Source organism: Battus philenor, unplaced genomic scaffold, assembly GCF_028537555.1.
Source record: "Battus philenor isolate CCGP_79_NKW_IND1 unplaced genomic scaffold, ilBatPhil1.0.hap1 SCAF_5, whole genome shotgun sequence".
Lineage (NCBI taxonomy): Eukaryota > Metazoa > Arthropoda > Insecta > Lepidoptera > Papilionidae > Battus > Battus philenor.
The window spans coordinates 737,207-759,354 of record NW_027181715.1 but is presented as its reverse complement, the minus strand read 5'-3'; the positions used below and the strand labels follow the sequence as shown (position 1 = coordinate 759,354).

The following is a 22,148-nucleotide window of genomic DNA, read 5'->3' as shown; positions in this document are numbered from 1 at the left end:
ATGATATAACACAATTGATTGAAATATAAATAGCGCAAATACCATGAATTTACTCATACCTTGAGATATGAGGTGATAATTCTCAGCAATTGTACAAAGCTCGAAGGTTTAGAAATGAGATCGCAAAAACCAGTTACCGATGTAGCATGAAGAATTGTTTGAATAGGCAGTAGTCTGGGCACATTGTTCGTGCAACCTTGTGGCCATTGATGCTGGAAGGTTTTCGACTGCCGACCACGAACCGTTAGACCCGACGTTAGCAGGCCTTCCACTTGGTGAACCAACGTCATAGTTAAGGTCGTGGAAAGTCGCTGGACAAGCGGGCAGAACAAGACTGGCCATCGCCGGGGGAGGCCTATGCCTTTCAGTTGGAGCCCGGGCTGATATGGTGATGATGAAGCTATTGTTTGGCAGCAAAAATAGCCTCGCGAATATTGTGTCATAACTGGACATACTCTGTAAGTATCGCGCGAATATAAACAAATAAGTGTCTGTCAATATTCATGTTTGTGAACATCGATTAACATTGTTTTTTTTAGAAATCTCTCTGCACGTGAGAATACCTTGCCGGCATGAATTAACTTCTCGGCCGACACGCCAAGCCCCGGGCGCGGGCTCTATTAAAGTTGATGACCGTTAACAGTGCGCACGCGTCTTATTATCCGTTTAAAAGTTATTTAATTTAATATGTCAAAAACATTGAAGGCGTTCACATTTATTGTATTAGCCATAATGCCGAGTGCTCACTCTCGGCAGGGCGCAGGTCATTCAAAAAAGGAATTTCATTTGAAAAACGGAAAAAATACGCGCAATGAGGTTTTTGAAAATCTATTTGTTGTTTACGATCCGACGTTTTTATCTATGGTTTGGCCAAAAATAATGAATGGAGTGCATTTGAATGTAGATCGTGAGTGCTGGAACGATTTGAGTGTATTTTATAAAGCGCTGGGCGAAGGCCGAGCGTGGGCATATAATAGTAAGTATTTTAGTAATATATAACATCTGTAAGAAATTTAGAATTATGTAAAAGTTTTTAATAATTTTGTTAGGAAAATAGTCTATTAAAATAATAGGAGTAACCTGAATAAATTTCAAATAATTTTTAAATTATCAGTTTTTTAATTCATTAACAACTTTTCTGAATTGTCTAAAAATTATTATTTTAGAACTATCGAATTTTTTTAAAAACATTTAAAAACTATATCAAAAACAAAAAATAACAATTTTTTTTTGTAATAATAGAATGAATTTGAAATCGAAAATGGCGGTCGCCTGAATTTAAATAAATGGCGCATTTTAATAGCATTGGTTTCACAGAATTTTATAAGAAAAATTCCTGTACAACAACAAACCCCTATTTTAGAATACAGTATAATACATATGCAAATATGTTTAAATATAGGCGCCGTGCTTATAACTATCTGGATGGTTGATATTAATAAAGGGCTTACATTTATGGAAACATATGAATTCAAAAATATATTAAACGGCTAACGAAAATAAAAAATATTTTTCAGCTTTAATTAGTATTTATCTTGAAATCTTAAAATGTTTCCTTATAAACAGAAAATGTAAATATAAAATATTTTTAAATATTTTTAGGTTAAATATAATCAAAATATGAATTTAATATTTATAGACAATCCTGACATATTTATACGTGTTATATGACATGTTTATCGACATATTTATTTTTATTTGTTGGAATAATGTCAGTAGGCGTGTCTGCATTACAAAAACTAACGTATCTCCTGTTATGCCATTCTAGTAGACTCATTTAACGCACTGTCAACGGCATCGAACGTAGTCCGTAACACGCAATTGTACACCTTATTGTTTATATCTAAGTGTCATTTTCATTTGTCTATACCTGGGCTTGCAGTATTATAAATCAGTGAGAGTTTTTCAATTATCTATGCTCAATAAAAAAGGAATGAAAGCGAAATAATTTCATTATTCGTTGTTTTTTTTTACACACGAGTAGATGTATTTAAATGAATGTTTTATTGATCAGTAACGAGTTGTAAAATGTGTCGTATAGATGAAGTAATAATACGTCAGCGTTGTTATACGTAAGTGATATAAAATAGGCGCGGTTTGAATATAAAATTGAGAAGTTTGAACTTTGACATCAAAAATTATATGAAATGTCCGTTATGAAATGACTGTAATTTTTTTTTGCTAGGAAAAACCTATCTAATATATACATATTTTGGTTTGTTATTAGTCGATTTTAACGGCTTTTTTGTATATTTGAATGAGAGGCCACAAATATTTAAACAGATTATAAACAATTTTTTTTTAATTTTTGCTCATAAACGCATACTATCATCATGCGATTAATTTAATTTAAACAATAAAACTCAATGCAAAACGACAACAAAGTTAATTTAAAGGTTGACATAAACACATTCGTATTATTTATCTATGATTATTGACATTTGTTTGAAAACAGACTACTAATTAAATTAATCTAATTTATATGTTGAAATTTGGCGACTTATTGCATTTAATGATTAACTATTAAAAAAATGGAAAAGACCCTAAAATATATACCTAGATTGTTTTTTGATTTTTGTTCCATCTACATACAGATTTTATTATTCTTATTAATTTGCTTATTCTTATTGTCACACATCGATACTTTCTAATTTCCAGCTATGGACGCTTCGGGGAGATACCAGCCTGGTATCTTTCAAGGAAATCGTCTATGGCTTGGCTCCAAGGAACTGTGTTTTCGGCTCGTAAGTTTTTTTTAATGAGAGAAATACGGTTGACGATTAAGTGTCTCAAAAGAAAGTTTATTTTAAAAGTTTTAAATGTGGATTAACCATTGTCAACAATAAAATACAAGTTGGAGTTTCGATTTAGAAAACCAGTCGATTGTATGTTTACAGTAATGATAATAATATTTAAAACACTTTATTGTACTGCTAAGCAATATTTTATAAATAATAAAATAACAGAAATACAGAAGTACAATTACTATCTTTTGCATTCCATGATTTATTACATACAACACTTTAGATAGATTGTGAAACGATTTGGAATCTTATAGAAAAGTGTTGCCCGATATGAAAGGAGTATATAATGTATAAAGAGTAAAAATGCACATACTCATGTTATTATGTTTTATAATAAAATACACACAAAATAAAAAAAATATTAAAAATACAGTAATATACCTACACTAGATATATCCATAGATAAAAATATTATATATGTAAAGTAAAAATAATTAAAAATTATAATTAATTCAAAGCCCAAAGAGTTTAAGTCATTCTTCTTGTCGACATAGGTAATTTACTTCACAACAAACGAATTCCTTTTCTTATTTTTTATTTCTTCTTTTTATCCTATAGATGCCTCCTGCAAGACATAGGCCTCTTTTGAAGATTCGCGATGACTGGTTTAGCGCTGCTCGCTTGAAGCGACTTCTCGCGCCTTTTACTTTGTCGTTGGTCCACCTATTGCGGGGCCTATATACGCTTTTTCTTACTACGAGCACATTGTCATTATGTTATTTTTATTTCTGAAACAATAAGTTTTTGGTAGGAAGTAACATACGTTAATTGACAGCAAATGAATAGTACTTTCACCTCTTTAAAGTTATTACACCTAAAACCAATGACACTGCATGTACAGTAAATGAGGAATCTACGTATTCCTCCTGAACAAAATAACCGTCTTAGACCAACGGATTATAAGGCTGTGCTCAGAACAAAGACAGCTCTGCTGAGGTTTTTTCTATGAAATCGAATAAGAAATGACGAGACTAGCAGGTTTGGTAAGTTGAAGTGGCAGAAAGGAGACCACATAGCACGAGGAACTGATCGTCGATGGAGCTTTGAGGTTCTGGAGTGGAGACCAAGGGCCGGCAAGATGATTATACTATAGTAGGATTTTGCTGGATGTAGACTGCTTTTTTCTGTACTGGAACAATCGATAATAATGACTTGGGTTTGCGATGGATTCACTTTAATTCCAAAGATCCTACTCCATTTGCCATCATGAACAAGATCTTTATTAATTTCTGATTCAGCTTCTGTCACACGATACACCGGCGCAGAGTAATAAACCTGTAGAACTACTTTTCTTTCGTGTTCCTTGTCAGAGTGGTCATGGTCGTATTCTGGTAGGTGCTGGTACCCCTGCTGTTCTCGCTAAGCTTCGCCATGTTGCTCGTTGTTTGGCGGAGTGAGTGCATTTATTGACTTGTATCTCACCTGTACACAAATGATAGGAAAAATAAGTTTATAGTAGATTCAGTTGATAAATAACGAAAAAGTACCTGATAAGATACCACCCACATGGTGGATTGACAATATAAAGGTCTGGATACCGAATGATTGAAGAAACTGTTCACAAGTTTATTGAAGCTTCGGTTGACATTTTCAATTGAAATTTGAAACTATGTAGATTTAGCTGCATTTGATTTTATACGATTCATATATTAGAATGGTATATGGTAGATTTAAATTTACATGTTTCAGGACAACAAATGCGTTTCGAGTGGTGAACGATATAATAGAAGCAGGTTTGCACTGAAGGAAAGAGATTTCAATGATCGTAAGTTCTTTACAGTTTACGTCTACTATACTATATGTGTCTTCTTTTGGAAGTATTCTTATAGATACTACATTTTTATTATTTACTAATTGTATTGTAAGAGTTGGTTTAGTATGCTTGTATGTACAGGATGTTTGGTTATAGATTTGAAAGAATTAAACAGGTGAATGTATCGTTAATTTGCTTTCGATTTATATATGGCACACACTATCCCTAACGTAATAATAATATAATTAGAAAAAGCATTATCACAATGCTGAATTGGGTACTAAATAAAATATGAAATTTATTTATTATTTACTGTCTGTGTTTGCAGAATTTGTCAGAGTTTATAGGCCTATCAAATTCCAATAGAATTTCTTTATGATCGCTTTATATTGGGCGATTGGAAATAGGTGTTAATGCTTTATATATTTTTACAGACAAGTGTGCTATATATTCACCCCTTTATTTATAACTTTTTTACCTATGATCGATCATTCTGTGTATCATTATACGAAACTCGGGAAATAATTTCGGTTATATAACATTTTTAATTTGTATATATTTGTCAATAGATTCACACGAATGGTCCAATTTGGATGTAAAATATGTATCTCATAGCGCGTCTATTGACAGTACACCGCAGCATCGGCTCGCGTACATTTCAATGCAGATTGTTTTGAATATCACCAAGTTTAAATTGTCTAAGGTATGTATGTAATATAATTATGTATTCATTACTAAAAACGGTGATGAGATTTCATTCATTTTAGCCCACGCCCACGGACTTTTGCCTGACTTTCGACCCACTTCCACCAGGATGAACACGATCCTATACATAATAATTTCAGCTGTAATACATTCACTGCTGAACATAGCTTACATATGAGATCATCTTAATTACCCGTGTATTTATACAGAGAGGAAGTTTATGTCATAGTGGGAACCTTATAATACAATAAAAAGTACGACGTCGAACCAGAAATAGGGAGATCCGCTGATGAACCAGGGTTTCTAACATAGTTTGAAGAGTTGCTCATCTGATGAGGCAGTGCGCGGAGCATACGTGCATTCGTGCAAACGATGGCTGAAAGGTTCTTCAATTGAGACCACGGGTGCGTAGATTTAGGGTGGGTAGGCCCCCCCACTAGGTAGACCGACGGCGTGATGAAGGTCGCGAATGCGGGCGTCGCAAGACTGATTTTTGTTTTTATTGGCTCCCGTTTTTGTCCAAAAAATTGTAAGGCATAGATTATTTACACAATTAATAATTTTTCACTGAATATTATCACTGTCACGCTCCTTTCTCATCGTTCTTAATATCTTCCAATAATTTTAATATTTTTCCTTCATAATAACTTGCATTCCTTCTCTTACCTTTCCTTTTGTATACGGCATCACTTACATCGCCTTCTTTTCAGGATCTTTCATTGACATTTTCCGTAAGACCGGTTATCACGAAAATCTATTTTCTTAAACGACTGCAATAATATTAATAGTTTTTTTTCACAGTCATACAAGATAACACTCGGGTTATGTCTTCCGCGATCATGTTCACCGGATGATGCAGCATCGCTTGTGAACTTCTCAATAATGCTCAACGACCATCTGAAATCAAACGGTACTGTACCGAGATCTGTTACAATCACATCGACAAGGCTTGTTGAAGAACACTATGATATTAAATACGATACTGAAATTGTCGTTCTGATATTGATTACATTAATATTAGCAACGCTATCTATTGTGGCCACTATACTGGATTTTGGTCTAATCAAATGTATTAAAAGCCAAAGTGGATCCCTAAATATTGGTACGAATAAATACGACAGCGAAGATATATATGAAAAAGCCAGGAAACGAAACATCGATCTAGTAAGAGTATTCGTTGATTTAAAGAATGATAATGTTGTGAACAGTGCTGCAAGTGCTGGAAAGGTCAATAGAGAAAGGTCCAAATTGAACATGGAAGTAATGAAGAAAGTGGAAAATATTAAGGAATTTACACCGACAATCAGACTAGATATGGCATCGAAAGAGAGGCGAGTTGCCAGTTGCAAGCGGTGTGGTAAATATAGAAAACAAAGCGGGATCCCAAAACGCTGGGACACTCCTGCCGTCTGCACTCAGATCAACGTCAAACCCAGCGCCAGTGTAACTAACACGGATATTAGAAAGAGAGATAACATCTTCTTAAACTTACTTCTAAGTTTCTCACTCAAACATAATTGTAAGGGGATTTTTAACACTAAAATGGCCAATCAAGATTTAGCCGTTGTCCATTTGATGCGAATTTTTGCCACGTTTTGGATCATTTTTATTCACGTGTCTACAATTGTCGATTATGTTTCAGGTAAAATCCGTTGTTTACAATGATATATGTAGTTGTTAAAGATCTAAAATTGATTGTTCCTTACTTTTCATTTTAGGTGATAATGATATTGCTGGAGCCGTAGTATACCCCGTATTGACAACAGGAACATTGGCGTTTGATACGTTGTTCTTTGTGAGGTATGTGGTATGTTTTACTCATTTTGCAGGCTATTTCTAAATCTACTATCCGGTAAAAGTAGTTTTACAGATTTTTTTTTGTTATATATTGATAAAGACAATATTATTCAGGAAATTCTTAGTTAAGGCCACTGCTATTTTTGATTGCTTTGTTATGTATCGATTAGCGATGGTGGCTACTTCTGTGAAAGCGTCTGATTTTAGTAACTAAGGTCAAGGTATTCCCAGGAAGCCTTAGATTATGTATTGGGTTATTTAAGTTACCAGATTTGGAGGTCTGGAGGCGCTCTTTGATGTCAGTGATGATAAGACCAATTTGCAAAGTTATGGGAATGTAACAGTGTTAATACAATGTTTTCTGACAGTGGTATATTCAGCGCACATCATTTCTTCTACCTGTCGAGCCGGTACACGGTGCGCGAGCTGGTGACCGTTGGCGGGCAGTTCGGGAAAGTTATGCAGTTCATCTGTTTCGTCGCCAACAGAGCTATCAGGTTTGTGGTGATTATTTAACTCGCTACCTACGTTCGCTACCCGGGTAATGGAGAAAACGTAATCCATAGTTCTAATTACCAGATGCATTAATAAGGTATTGGTTTAACTAAGAGATGGCAAGAGCCGAAAATACGCCGCATATGCATTTGACAAAGATGACATTTAGTTAATCTAACACTGAACAACAAACACACAAGTTGAGTTCGCAAAAAACTAGCATTTTTGTTTTATCGTGTTTTGTGCGTGAAAAAGAACGTTTGCAGCTCGCTTATCTCTTCTTATTTCAACAAAAGAAAAAAAGCTTATTTGCCGGTGAAACCATATGTTGAACATGTTCCATTTATAAGATAATCTAAGACATCCTTCCAACAACGTGGTGATTTCAATATGATAGACTGATAGCTCTGGTAGACCATAAAAGTGCAAAGACGGATGGCAGAAGTTATTGGATGATGATAGGATATAACGACAATTAGCAGGAGCATTAAATATATTATAAAAAATAATCAGCAGACGTTCAGGAGTAAAGAGAGAGGAAAATTAAGTTTTTTTTACGTAAAACCCTCACCAGGCTCCTCAATATTGTCTTTGTCAGATTAATGGTGATGTGTTTTTTGAGAATTTTATGATAAATAGCTTTTTGAACAATTTTGACGTGACATGACATAAAGCGCCTTATACACGTATAGGCTATTCGAGCAAAAGCAAATTTGGCGCCATCTCATACTAAATTAACTGTAAATAATAAAAAAAAATAGAAACTTAGGCAAAAGAATTAAACTGACACAATATAGAACTATTTAAAACGAATATTTATTAAACAATAAACGATTTATTTGCTTCTCGATTAAATTCATGTCTCGTGAAAAAATATAAATTTTAATTTATAAACTACTCTAATAGTGAATTTAAAAATGTGTTTTATTTAAACTATCCCTCCGGCGCTTTGGTTTCTCGGTCAGTCACTCGGCTTGACTGTCGCCTTTATCCGGCGCTTTATGTGTAATGATGAAGATGGTTCTTAAATTAAAAATGATGAAATGTAACTTTATTTTGTTTTTGGCAGGTCACTACCACCGTATTTGTATACGATATTCCTAACAGCGGCACTGGCCAAAGTATTGCGAGACACCGTGCCCATCGCCTTGCCAGAGGCCGACTACGAAAACTGTGCTTCTTACTGGTGGAGGAATTTGTTATATATAACTTTGTTCTACCCCCGCGAACAACAGGTGAGTCTGTTTCAATTTTCTCACACGATTTACTCTCTAAATTATATCGCAAGTAATTGTTCCCATCTTATCTATAATTCGATGTGTATTACAATATTTTTATTCAGGGTGATTGGTTACATGTGTGAAAGCTTAAACGAGTGAATATATAGTTCATTTGTCAATGAAAAGTTTTAAAGGTTTCTTACCTATTTGCAATCACACAGTACAAAGTGATCACTTTGGAATATGTTACGTTTGTTCATTTTTTCTCTTAGAATACGACAGGCCATTAACCTGTGGCGGTATAAAGTCTACAGGAATTGATAGGAAACAATAATTCATTTTAATTTTAGAAAAAGAAATCTTTTTGCTAAATTATCATTTTTTTTGTAATAAAGCCACTTCTATGGAGACCCTTCGTACCCCCCATATCTATTGTGGGACAGGGACTTTGTTTTTATTTAATATATTTTCGCGCTTGACTATTGTTCCTCCTATGATATTTTATTTCATTGTTTCATTTCATTTCTCGATATTTCATTTCATATTCATTTTTCCTTTTATTCGATGTTATTCTTTTTCTCCCCATACCTTAACTGTTACAATTTATTTGTTTTTTATTCTATATCACATTTTTGATTTATTATAGGTGTACATTTTTATATGTATTATTTAATTACTTTCCTTTTTTTACTGTGTTATTTACAATTTTTTAATTTTAGCTCAACTCTTGTTTCTCCGCGTCACGTTCACGTTACGTTCACGTCACGTTCACGATCACGTTTTCCGCAATCGCTCTGCACATTTTTAGGAACGTTGGTCTTGCTTCCTTGTCTTTAATTAGCGAGGCCATAGAGTCCTCGCTAAACTTTATTATCATTACATTAATCATTGACTTTCGGATTGGTTGAACGAACTATACATAGACCCTTTTAAAGTTCTTACACCTATGCGTACACACGATATGCGTATTTATTTAAATAATATTGAAGGTGCCAACTTTACGCTGTGACACTGACTATTAGTGAATTTTGTTAACACTTGGAAAAAGAAATAAGAATCAAATTCAAAATTAATTACGTTTTTATTATTCATCTATTTATATTTTATACGCGAATGTATACATTTGAACTTTATAGCGGAAGCAAATCTGGGATTTGAGAAGTGTACCATCAAAGTAACGGGTCCAATGGCGGCTTTTGATTAAACTGCTTAGTAAAAGACTTTTATTTCAGTAGTAACACTACTCGGCCAACCACTATATTTTATTTTTATTATTATTTCTTCTAACGACTTTGACATGGTAGGACTTTGTATACTGGATGTATTTATGAGAAAAGCTTACATATCACATACTCTGTGATCAAAAGGTAAGGTGAAAATTAAAAATTGCGGGCATTAGGAAGGCAGGTATTTTTTTCTTAGGTTGGTAGAACTGTTTATAACATTTGCCAAGCGTCTTTTTGTCATCATTTGGCCCATCATAAACCGTTTTGAAGGATGTATTTTGTCTCTACCACGTCTAGTCTCGATTGGTGTAATTTTTTTTAAAAAAGAATGTCAATAACTTGATTCAAATCGTTCCGCAACCGGAATATTCTCCTAATTTTCCTCCGTGCAACTTCTGGCTATTTAAACTCAAATGGCCAATGCCTGGACGCCGTTTTATTAGATTAAGGAAATAAAACCGAATCGAAGGTTTTGAAGGCTGTACTGGAAAAAGACTATTCCGACCGGAAAAAGCATTAGCAAAAGTCAGATCGTAATTACTTTGAAGGGGATGGATTTTGCAGGGGATAATTGTTTTGGAAAAATAAATAAAGAATTTAAATCTTGTAAACAAATTTACCCTACTTTTTGATTACAGTATCATGTACAGCAGGGGTGAGCAACCTTTTTTTGTCGGAGGGCTGCAGTTTAAAAAACAGTGGGCCACGAAAAAAAATAAAGTATATATTCAAGGTTTAAACCATGTTCTAAACTAATATAATTTATGTTTGTAATTAATCGATTTACGACTAATTAGACACTTTTATTATATTTAAAGCCTTGATTCTAGCATTTTTTTTTAAATACAAAAGTAAAATAAAATTTACTTGCGTTGAGGGTCGCATGCGGCCCGCGGGCCACGGGTTGCTCATCCCTGATGTACAACAATGGTCGTTCTATATATATGTAATTAAAAATAAATAATGTATATAGTTATATTTATTTTAATAATGCTAAAAATTATTTTTATTATTATATGTGTACTCAAGCGTCCTTTATTACTAAATGAATTCATGTAAAAGGATTTCAACTAGACAGATGATCATTTAAAGGTCGGTGGCAGACGATGGTTCAGGCCGCTTCCTGCTGATCCTATTGTCTATGAGGGAGACTTTTATTCAACAGTAGATGTCTTTGTGGTGATGATGAAGTGTTTTAAGTATTGTTGCTAAATTTGCTTGTAAATCGTAGTGCATGCAAATATCCTGGTACCTGTCCACGGAGACACAGCTGCACGTGTGTGGTGCGCTGCTATGCGTGCTGGTGGCTTCCAAGCGGGTGCGCTGCGCTACTGTCCTGTTGGCCGTGGCGCTGGTGACCGCGTCCACTTTCGACGTCATTCGAGCCTTCACCGACTACCACAAGCAGTAAGATCTTATTCACGTATAATATTTCGAATGAAATTTTATTTATTTAACAAAATTAATTATGAATATTAGTTTATTTTTTTATTATGCTACATTACTAGAGGGATTTGAAAGTAATGTTGTTTCTGTCGAGTTATTTTACAGAAAAACCGATGGATTTTTACCGCTCCGGTATTGAAAATTTGTATTATAGCAAGATATTTTTGATACGAAGGAAGATATTGTTGATCCCAAATAAAAACCTGTTAGAAATATAGTCGCGTGAATTTAACTTAAGAAAGCAATATTAGTTTCCAGTCCTCCTAATACTATGTAAATCATATATTTTCCTACCGTTCACACATAAAATGGCTGCCTATCCGACAGCGCGGATCTTAGCGTGCACTAACTACACTTTTCTCTTTAATCTTTTCTCCCACTACACCTGCCTACTTAACATCTTAATTCCAGTTCGTAGTTAGAACACACGACAAAACACTTCCCTCTCATAGTTCAAACTTTATTCACTCTTTCGAAATACAATCTATTCTTCTCTGGAACGCGCTCCCCCTCCATATTAGGATGATCAGGAATCGTTGCGCATTTAAAGCGAAGGGTCGAAAGCAGTTGCTTGACTAGTTGACAAAATCGTCACGATTATTGTATTTTATTATTAATTTCATTTATGTATATATATAGTACATGTATAAATATATGTTATACATTATATTTATATATGTTATATAATTATAGAAGCTATTGGTATATTGATGTTTTTGCGAAAAGATATTTTCCGATTACAAACGAGCATGATTTTTTATTGTTTTTCTATTTTGTTTCGATATGAATAACATAGTTGTTATTGAAAAATCACATCTATAATTTTAATACTATATATAAAGTGTTCACTCTGAAATACGTTACATTAATTTATTTTATAATTACAATCGAAAAGCCAGATATTTCTGGCAACACAAGTACACAGTTTTCAGGGACAGATAATAAACAATTATTATTATTACGTTATTTATGATTTCTGAAACCTTTGATTTTTGGATGAGGGTGTCATCATCATTATTTAAGGCGTGGGCTTCTTCCAGAAGGTCACGATGACTGTTCCTGCGCTGCCCGCCACCTTAACCTTGACCAAATTAACTATACATTGATCCTTTTAAAACTGTTACTCCTATATCCCATCCTTGCGAAGTTTTTTCTATGTCTACTTTATAATTTTCTGTTGTCAGTTTCTATGGGATGTTCGAAGGCTACCAGCTTCTCCTAGAGCGACCTGCTGCGCGCGTGGTCCCTTACCTCGTGGGCTCGCTGCTCGGCTGGCTGGTGCATAGGTTGGATGGCGGCACACGTGTCACCGTGGTCAGTTCTTGCATTGTTTATGTATTTATTAAGATATATGATTGTATTCTTGAATCAAAAATTTGGTTTCATTTTTGTAGTATATTCTACAGAAATTATCTATAATTTTTCGTTACTTCCTTCATTTAACTTTTTTAAATTCGGTCATTATTAGCTGGAAATGTTATTTTGTATTATTTGTTAATATAGTAGTTTCAGCGGTTTGTCTTTTAGTGTAATATTTTTTGTATTATGTTTAATCCGAAATCTGTTCTAAATTAAGATAATGTTGAAGAAACTCGTATTTACCGCATTCTCACATGTTTAGATGCATTGATGTTTTCATAGAACTCTTGTTAGTATAAGTCAAAGTTAGAAGAAACGAGGTATAATGTCCATTAGATGGAAGAATCCGGGATTTTATAATCAGGCGGGCCATAGGGAAAAGATGAAAAAGTCTACCGAGATTGGAAAATATTTACTAAAGTAAAGTAACCTAAATCATTAAATTCAAATCATCAACATGATTGTCTCATGCTGAGAATACGCTTTGTGATATTTATAACATAACATCGTGGCTTACGGAACCATGAGGAACTCTGATTTTTCTATCATCACCGTCTTTAGTATTTCATCATCGACATATCAGGTGACAAACACACACTGAACGGCATAGGGCTTTCGCTAGGATCGCCACAAATGGTCTTGCACTGCCCTCATCCGGCGACTTAACTATGTCTCTGATCCACCTAGTCGCTACTCGTGCTGCGTATATATAATAAATTAATCTATGATATTTGTCATTTGTAAACTTGCTTGTATCTCCGACGGTTACTAACAAAGATTTGTTAACGTTGCAGTCAAGCCGATGTTGCCTGTGGCTGGTGTCGCTGTGCGCGCTGGTGATGTCAGCAGTGACGTCACGCATGTGGGCACACTGGGCGAGCGCGTGGCTGCACGTTAGCTGGCCGGCCGCGCTGTTCTGGCCCGTGCTCACCATCTCCACCGACAACACCGGTGGGTTTCACAAAAAGTTTATAGTCCTTGTATAAAAATACCGGCATATAATTATAGCATATCATTATTTTCATCAAGCCGTAGAACATACTGCTAGATTTAGGCATCCCCCATAGTTTTCCAAAAAGACCAGTCGGTAGTGGTTTGCATTCAGTATACAGGTAGACAGACGACCTTCACAAGGTCGTCTGTCTACCTTGAGGGGGGATTTGCCGGTCCATCATCTCAACTCTTAAGCCCCAATATCCATATTTACTGTCGGCTATATGGCTTGTCCACTGCAACGTCAACTTTCGAGTCCTCTGGGCTGTTTTGTTTATTTAATGATGAGAGAAATCCCGAGCATAGCCATCTTCATGGCTTATTGAGCGACTGAGTCGAAGCCAGTGAGGACCGAAGTGTATTTTGTTGTGAAGTCTGCCCGTGCATTTTGCTTTGATCATCGCTCAAAGCAATTCCTATGGAATAAAAAAGTGGTTCTTACACTTTTTTTCTCTAACACCATATTCCCAAATCTGCCTAAAGATGTGAAGATAGATCTAACTATAGGAATTTTGCTGAATTATCGCTGAGCTTCTTATAATATCTAAATACATTGATACATGAAGTCTAGTCAATGTTTTAGTTCTTCACAATCGAAAGCAGAATTTTTTTTCCTTTTTGGGACCCTTGGCAAACTCTGGTGGACCAATGAGTCCACATGGACGACTTTGGGAACTAATATCTACCCGCAGTATGGGCACGTGGGCTGGTGTCCAACGGTGCGCTGGCCGCCTTGACGCGGCTCTGTTACTGCATCACGTTGCTGCACGGGATCATCGCCAGGTGGCTCTTGCTGAACGGTGGATCCTTGTGTACACACGCGTCTTGTCTTGTGAGTTACTTTAATATTTTTTTTTATATTTCAAGCCTAGTTTTAGTTTTATTTCGATACTCTGGCAACACTGACACACATTAAATGAAATACAGATACTGTATAGATTAATAAAGAAATTTAATATCTGGTGTGCGTATCGTTATTCTGTAATGAATGATCTTGGTCAGTGGGTGTACGTGTCTGGCACGTGTCTGCTGTCGGTGCTGGCGGCGCTGCTGTTGGCGCTGATGTTGGAGATGCCGTGTTGCTCAGCGCTTCGCCGCATTTGCGACTACGCTTACTCCTGACGTGATCTATATGTACCTATGCTTGTAATATGAATAATAAATGGTCGAGTAAAACTTGTTGTATTTATTATTCTGTAATATACCCATATCAATCTTTGAAGATGAAGACGACGTAACACAGTATGTCATGATTCTTTTAGTATCAGGTTTATAAAAATTAGATTCAAAGTTTGCTATTGTAGCAGGCGTCTAAAAGGAGTGATGGCTGTGTAGGACTTGAGATTAGAATATACTTCATCGTCCACCACAGCGAACCTAGGGAGCAATATCACCGGAGGTGTATTATCTAAACTCTGCAAACCACCAGCGATATAGAAGTGATAATAGAGTTACGGAATGATTGATTAGCTTTATCTTTTTTTATCCTTCAAAGGCGAAGTTTTGACCTCTGTCTCGCCTGGTGCCTAGAAGAAAACTATTCACTGTTGTCTGGAAGACTCCTAAGTTATAATTGGCTGGAAACAACGACCCCGGTGGGTAGTTTCACTCCTTGGCTACACACGAACAAGAAACGACATTACTTTTTGGTACCCCTAATAAAACATTGTAAGAAGGTGGTAAATGATGAACCAAAAAAGCCAAAGAAAAAAAAAACACGGATAATACAATTATGATAATTGTTAATTGTTGCCACAGAGCGACGAAGAAAAAAAAAAATACCAACTCTCATGTGGTCAGCTCAACGTAGTGCTTGATAATTATAACTTAAAGCAACTAAGTAACGCTACTTATTACATCTCCAGCGCTCGTATCGGAAGGGTTAATTGTAGTTTCTGTAAAACTGAGTTTGTACAACAGCGTTCACTTCAAATTATCCTTCATGAATTCTTCTTCAACATTAGAATGAATAAATGAATAAAACAATCGTATAGACGACATGCGATCGATTGCTATACATTTAAAAAAATCGTATCACGTAACTCATCGTTTATTTTTTGTTCACGGATCATAAATATGTACTTTCTGCAAAAAAAAATTAATCATTCCGCTTCAGCAATTCGATTGCTTTTTATTTAATAAACCAGCCGAAGTGATTCTAAACAGCAAGTGTGCAAAGACAATCTCTTTGCAAGACCTACATAGGCTTAGTATACCGATCACAAAACCCTTCCAAATTACAGAGGACGATACATTTGGGAGGTTTTATTCTTGTTGTTTTCAGCAAATGACGCTTGTGTTTTCAGCAAGGACGCCCACTACAAGGCATGGTCATCTCCCAAAGACCGCCAAGATGACCAGCCTGGTGCTGCCCGGCCTCCAGCGACTTACCGTAACCTTAACTATGTCGTCGGTCTACCTCAGTTCAGTTTCACTGGCCCCAACAGTTGCAAGAGCGATGTATTCCGTCCACTACCACTTAAAACGAACAATTTTTTGAATAACGTCAGTGATCTTGGGTCTTATCCGAATCTCGCACCGAAACTCCGGGCATAGCAAAGGTTCAAGGTCTCTTTGGGTGACCTTGAACCTTCTCATAAGGTCCGTCGTTAGTGATCATGTCTCGGAGGTTTTATAGGTCGTATAGGTCGTTATTCGAAATAAAATTGTCTTCTCCCCAGAGCATAGGATATTTTGTGAGGAGATAGATTTGGATTCTCCGAAACTAAAAAAAGATTGTTTGCCTTTTCGGCCTTCCGGAAAGTGTTATTCGCACACGGTGCCATTGTACTTGTGTGTGTTAAGAGAGAGGCCACGGTCGCGATTTTTTATTATGATGTTTGGTGCTATCCACAGCAATATAATGCGCAGAAGTTTTGCAAGTGTCGATGTTACTTTAAAATATCCGTTACATGTATTCCATACGGGGGAAGCTATAAATAAAAGTTTGGAATATTTTAATTACTTTTTATTACAAATATTTTTTCAGTAAAAACTTACAATTAATTAATATTTACAACTTATTTACATAGAGTTAAGTTTACATGTAAATACACCGATTATATACAATTTAACAATTTCCGATTTGTCTACAATATCATACACACGAATCATAATAACAGTGTCATTCATACAAAAATACGAAAATACATTTATTTCCATTATTGCCACGAATTTAATTTTACTTTGTAGGTACATCGAGTTGAATACGCAATAAATTTTACAAAAAATCGTATTGCTTTGTACTGAGTTATATTGTAGATAGATGGATGTTTTTTTTAAATAAATTTTTGTACTGGAATATTACTGGCTGAAACACTAAAGTTGATTTTATAATTTACCCCATAGCATCTGCGTTTGGCATTAATGTTTGATTGTCTTTGCCTTATTTAAAAATAAAAAAAGATGGTGAAAGCTCTTATGTTCATGAAGCAAACAAAGTGACATATGTCAAATACATTCTTTAGTATCACCATATTCTAAAAATTTTAATCAGGAAGATTTTAAATTATAAAATTTTTATTTATTCTGTACCACCGTTTTAGTTTGTTTATGTCGACTTAAATAAAACATTCAAGCATAACCAATTTATACAAATCGATTTTACAAAATACAATATCATATTTGTACAGCCGCTTAAGCGAGATTTAAATCTAAATTGTTGATTACAAAAATGGGAATGTAATTATTATATAGTATAATCAGCGACACATTTATTTTGTAAATACAATCAAATCGAAAAAGGTGGAACGATATGTATTTAAAACAAAAATTAACATTGTTATTATATTTTAATACGGTTCGTGTTTATTGGAGTCCGTTAAACGTTATGTTAGCGAATAAGTAACTAAAGTTACCAAAATTTTGCATTAAAAATATTATGTATTTGTTATTCCAAAGGCATGTTCATTCTATTGTACACGTTTCAAGTAATTTGCTTTAAATCGTTCCACCTCTTCCGACCACTATTCATTACGTTGAAGTAATATTGATAGGTCATCAGAGAGCATGTTCATTGTTTTTTTTTCTTTTATTTATTGGCAGCAAAGTAGATATGAGAATTTATATTACTGGAGAGATGCTTCTATTTACAAAATGCTTATATTAATCTTATCTCTTAGTTTGTATTGAAATCATTTTGAAATAACGATCAAAATCTCACACACAAATGCTTATACTACCACAGAACAGAAATCTATTAACTTTTACTCTTTCACCATCGATATATTTATTTTTTTTATGGTAGAAAGTGTTCTTGCCTTCATACGTACTTATGTGATCTTGTACATGTGTTAACGTCACCAGGGAATGTTTTATGACAGAAAAAATATATTTTGTGTTACTCTATCTTTCTCAACAAATTTTTAAGCACAAAAGGTGGTTTTAAACACATAAGTGTTTATTAAAATCACTTTTGAAGCTATGACAGTGAACTTTAAAACTGAATACATCTGTATTCCTATTTGTATAAAGCAAGGAGGAATTGCAACTTCCTTGGGGAGTGCATTCTTCAGTCAGTCGATTGTAATACTGAAGTTATTCGAGCTCATACCCTGTGAGGTTTCTTCTGCGGAGCAACAATCTTCAGCATGGTGACGATGGGCGCCTCGAAGGCCACGGAGATCACGAACGCGAAGAAATACGACATCACAGTCAGTCCCAAAAACAGCACGAACTAATTGGAAAAATTACTTGATTAAGTATCACCTATACTTTACATTATTACATCGTCACAGACGGAGCGTAAATTGTTTCGAATATTTGATAAAAGATGGCGCTTGGGATGCCACAGCTTCGTATGATGCCGATAGATGTCGCTAATAGTTGATGTATTTGCGGTTGAAAATATTAAGTTCAAGAATTCAATGGAAATGAAGATTGTCCAGTTGGAAATTTTGATATCATGCATCGAACTTGTAATATTTCAACTGATGAGGAATGAGACTCATCTCAGAGAAAAATTTTCATTACCTTCTCACCTTCTAACATTTTAAGCGTAATAATGTTAAAGTTAACTTTAATTACTATTTGTGCTAGTAATGTTTTCACTGTTGGACGTATCTCTTCTCTTATGACACAACAGGAGCCTATTGCAATTTGCCTTAAAATTGCAAAACCTTCATATTTCTGGTCCTAAGATACGCCTGTTCTTTTGATTTTGTCTTTACTTATTTTAGCAGCGATGATATAATATAATTTGCACAAATTGTAAATAAAGCAAGTCTAATCCCAAGAGTGAAACAGACTGTACTATTACAGGTTGATTGGTACAGGTGTAAAAGCTTTGAAGGGTTGGATTTATAGCTCATTTACTGTCAATTAATATATGGTATAACTTATTTAAACTTTTTAGAAGTAATAAATAAAAAAATGATAAGATATTAGGAAAAAACGTTTTCAAAATTCGAACTATTACATGTTAGAATTAAATATTGTTTACCCTTTGTCCGTGCAGACTATGTACTGCCACAAGTTATTGGTTTGTCGTACTCCAATCCCTTCCAAAGACCTTATTCACGTTGATTGAAAATTGTTTTAAATGTTTTAGAGCTAAGTAAGAAAATGACCAATATTTAGCCACTTCCGCAAATTAGTGCCAAACACTGAGTCAAATACTAATCGGTGTAGCAACTCCTGAAGATGTCCTGTGGAGGGGTGAAACACGTGTTGAGTAAATTAGCGGTGGCGGTTGTGTAGTTGGCATTGTCTGTCGCATGCGCGTTTATGAGCGGGCTGGCGGGCGGTGCACTTTGATGCACGACAACCACTGCATGTGCGGAAGTGGCTAAATATCGATCCTTTTCTTACTTAGGATGGACTTCCGCAATGTAACGCCTGATTCCATTAAAGATTCCATTAAATAGTTTTAAAGCTTTTACACCTAAAATAATTTTTATGTGGGAACAAGATATTGTTACATGTACAGGGTCAGAAAGCCAGAGCAAATTAACAAGTTTATAGGATCGACTTACCACGAGGAGCTCGCCCAGGTGTATGGGGTGGGTGAGGTGCATCGCCACGTAGCGGAGCACCACGGGATGCACCAGGTACGCGCAGTAGGTCACTCGCGAGAACGGGTACAGGATTGGTGCTGACAGCAGAGGGCGCACCCACCCTGAGTCAAGAAAACACATTTTTACAATGACTTTTCTTTTTCGTCATATTCTTTACATCGTCACGTTCGTTGCAAGTCGTTGCACGGGCCTTTCTCCTTTTCTATCTTTTACTGAGTAGATAGTCTCTAGATTTTCTTTGTTACGACATATCGCCGCCACACTAAATAAAATGATAAGTGAGTAATGCAACACTTCAAGAGAAACGAAAAACTTTATACAAGATGTATTTAATTTTTTTTTGTGTACATAAACCAGTGAAAATATTTATAAGGACATAATTGTATCTATACTTAGCATGTCGAAAAGGATTCTGTTTTTACTTATATCGTATAACCTTTTTATTCTTGTTTGTCCATCAAAAAGTCCATTCGATGCAATATAGTGTTGAATTGGTTGCTGGCTCTTATAAGAAATGCTGATTTAATACACGAAGCTCTTAAAAAATATTTTATTTAATTGTGTAATCGTCTCTATAAGTTTGACTGTCAACTAAGAGTGGTCACCAACTAACCTCCATGCCCGGTGGAGCAGGCGATGATGATCCAGCCGATGCAGGCCGCCCACAGCGAGTGCGAGAGCGCGCTGTACAATGCCGCAGCGCCCACGCTCAGCTGCGTGCGGTACAGTCCGAAGATCAGGAAAAGCAGTGTCGCCGTGCACACCGACCATCCCACCCATGCCCAGATCTACGAAAAATATTCATATAAAGTTAACTCGGGTGACAATTCACGAACACGTGATTGACTTTTCTTAAAACATTTTTTTGTACAAGAACTTGGATTGATGACTAGGCCTGCTGCCCGAAGGCAGCGACTTCCATCTATGGGCTCGTGGTCGTCACTAGAGCACCTTCCGGCCTTAACGGTCATCAGTTACACGAGCGTTTTGTAGGCGGGAGCCAACTGCTATTTCAGACGAGTAATTCTTTGAGCTACGTCAGTCATTTTTATTCTTCTGCGGATTTCCACATATCTGATTCGATCTCGAGCCTTCTTATGCGGGCATTTATATAAGTAACAATAAACTTACTTTATTCATTCTAATTTTCAAGTTGGTTTTGAAGAGTATCCAGCCGGTGGCCATGCCGACCAGGTAGGGTCCGAGCCGCGTCCACGGCTTATCGTAGATCTTGTCGAACTGGGTGAAGGGGTCTTCACCGCTGGGCACGTGCTCGCTGCTCCAGGACACGTAGCCGGTGGTCACCAGCGAAGACAGGAAGAACACACCCGTCATTGCCACAGACACCTTGAAGTGGCTGCAAGATAACTTTTATTTTAATTTATATTACATTCGTAACTTTTAAGTGCAAAACTTAATTGTATGTGTACACATCCCTGGCCATAATAATGCTGGCTCATGTTAAAACGTTAATAGATGAATAAAACAGCAACTTAAAATTGAAAAAAAATATTTTATGGCTCTCTAAATAAAAACAAAACAAGATACCAAAAATCTATGGCATGATAAATTATTTTTAGCCATGATTATATAATTTCGTTACAGTTATATTATAGGATGAGAAAACTTTAAAATAAAATAGTTTTAATATCAAGATATACCGAAATAGCGAAGTATTTAAAGATTATTACATGATACGTTTAATACATAGACTTTTCAAAAAAAACGCAAGGTTTTCAATATATATAGATTTTACTGACACGTGGTGTAACACGCCCCATATTGAAAAAAGAAATTTATTATTTATTCTGTTAAATGAATTTTTAACGGGCTATGTGAAACGAAAAATCTACAGAATTGATTGTTAAATTAAAACTGAGAATCTGAAAATGTAACAAAATAGACTCGCATTTTGGTACCCTTCAATAAATTATTTCATTTTATATGTAAATAATTTTTAAACATATGCTTAACGGTAGTAAATCAAACATATTTTAACATAGTACTTATCTATATCTATCTCTACAGATTTCAGATTAGATCCGTCTATTTACGCTTTGCATAGTTTGAATAAAAAAACCGATGCAAATCTAAATTGCGAAATTATTAAAAACTTTTAGATCACCAAGGTGCCTCTCCGAGATTGCCAGCTACGTTAAGAGTCTGCTTGGATGAGGAGATGGGTTACCTTGGGTAAGGCTAACCCAGACGCAAATTGAACGCAGTACCTCTTGGTTGCGGAAACCAGCTCGCAGAGATGAGTCATGCAAATTGCTCTGTATGTTTCTACTATCCGTAATTTCAGACGGAGATAGTGCTTGATTAGGTGACATATA

The 22,148-nt window shown here is 35.4% G+C and overlaps 2 protein-coding genes across 2 annotated transcripts in view; one reads left to right on the top strand and one right to left on the bottom strand.

The window, feature by feature from the left end:
• Positions 1–732: 732 nt before the first annotated feature.
• On the top strand, positions 733–14,920 carry LOC137929814 (nose resistant to fluoxetine protein 6-like). Its single transcript, XM_068772923.1, has 13 exons — positions 733–976; positions 2,659–2,744; positions 4,494–4,569; positions 5,127–5,260; positions 6,064–6,913; positions 7,002–7,062; positions 7,428–7,556; positions 8,624–8,789; positions 11,232–11,407; positions 12,631–12,760; positions 13,600–13,756; positions 14,491–14,630; positions 14,801–14,920. The coding sequence occupies exons 1-13, from the start codon at positions 733–735 to the stop codon at positions 14,918–14,920; spliced, it is 2,469 nt and encodes an 822-aa protein (XP_068629024.1).
• A 3,331-nt stretch (positions 14,921–18,251) lies between these two features.
• LOC137929716 (nose resistant to fluoxetine protein 6-like) overlaps positions 18,252–22,148 on the bottom strand; it is a gene marked incomplete at its 5' end in the record, with an annotated part of 42,631 nt that continues 38,734 nt past the window's right edge. Inside the window, 4 exons of the mRNA XM_068772783.1 lie at positions 18,252–18,473; positions 19,771–19,913; positions 20,426–20,600; positions 20,944–21,169. Coding sequence (XP_068628884.1) covers positions 18,345–18,473; positions 19,771–19,913; positions 20,426–20,600; positions 20,944–21,169 — 673 coding nt within the window. The remainder of the gene's footprint in view (positions 18,474–19,770; positions 19,914–20,425; positions 20,601–20,943; positions 21,170–22,148) is intronic.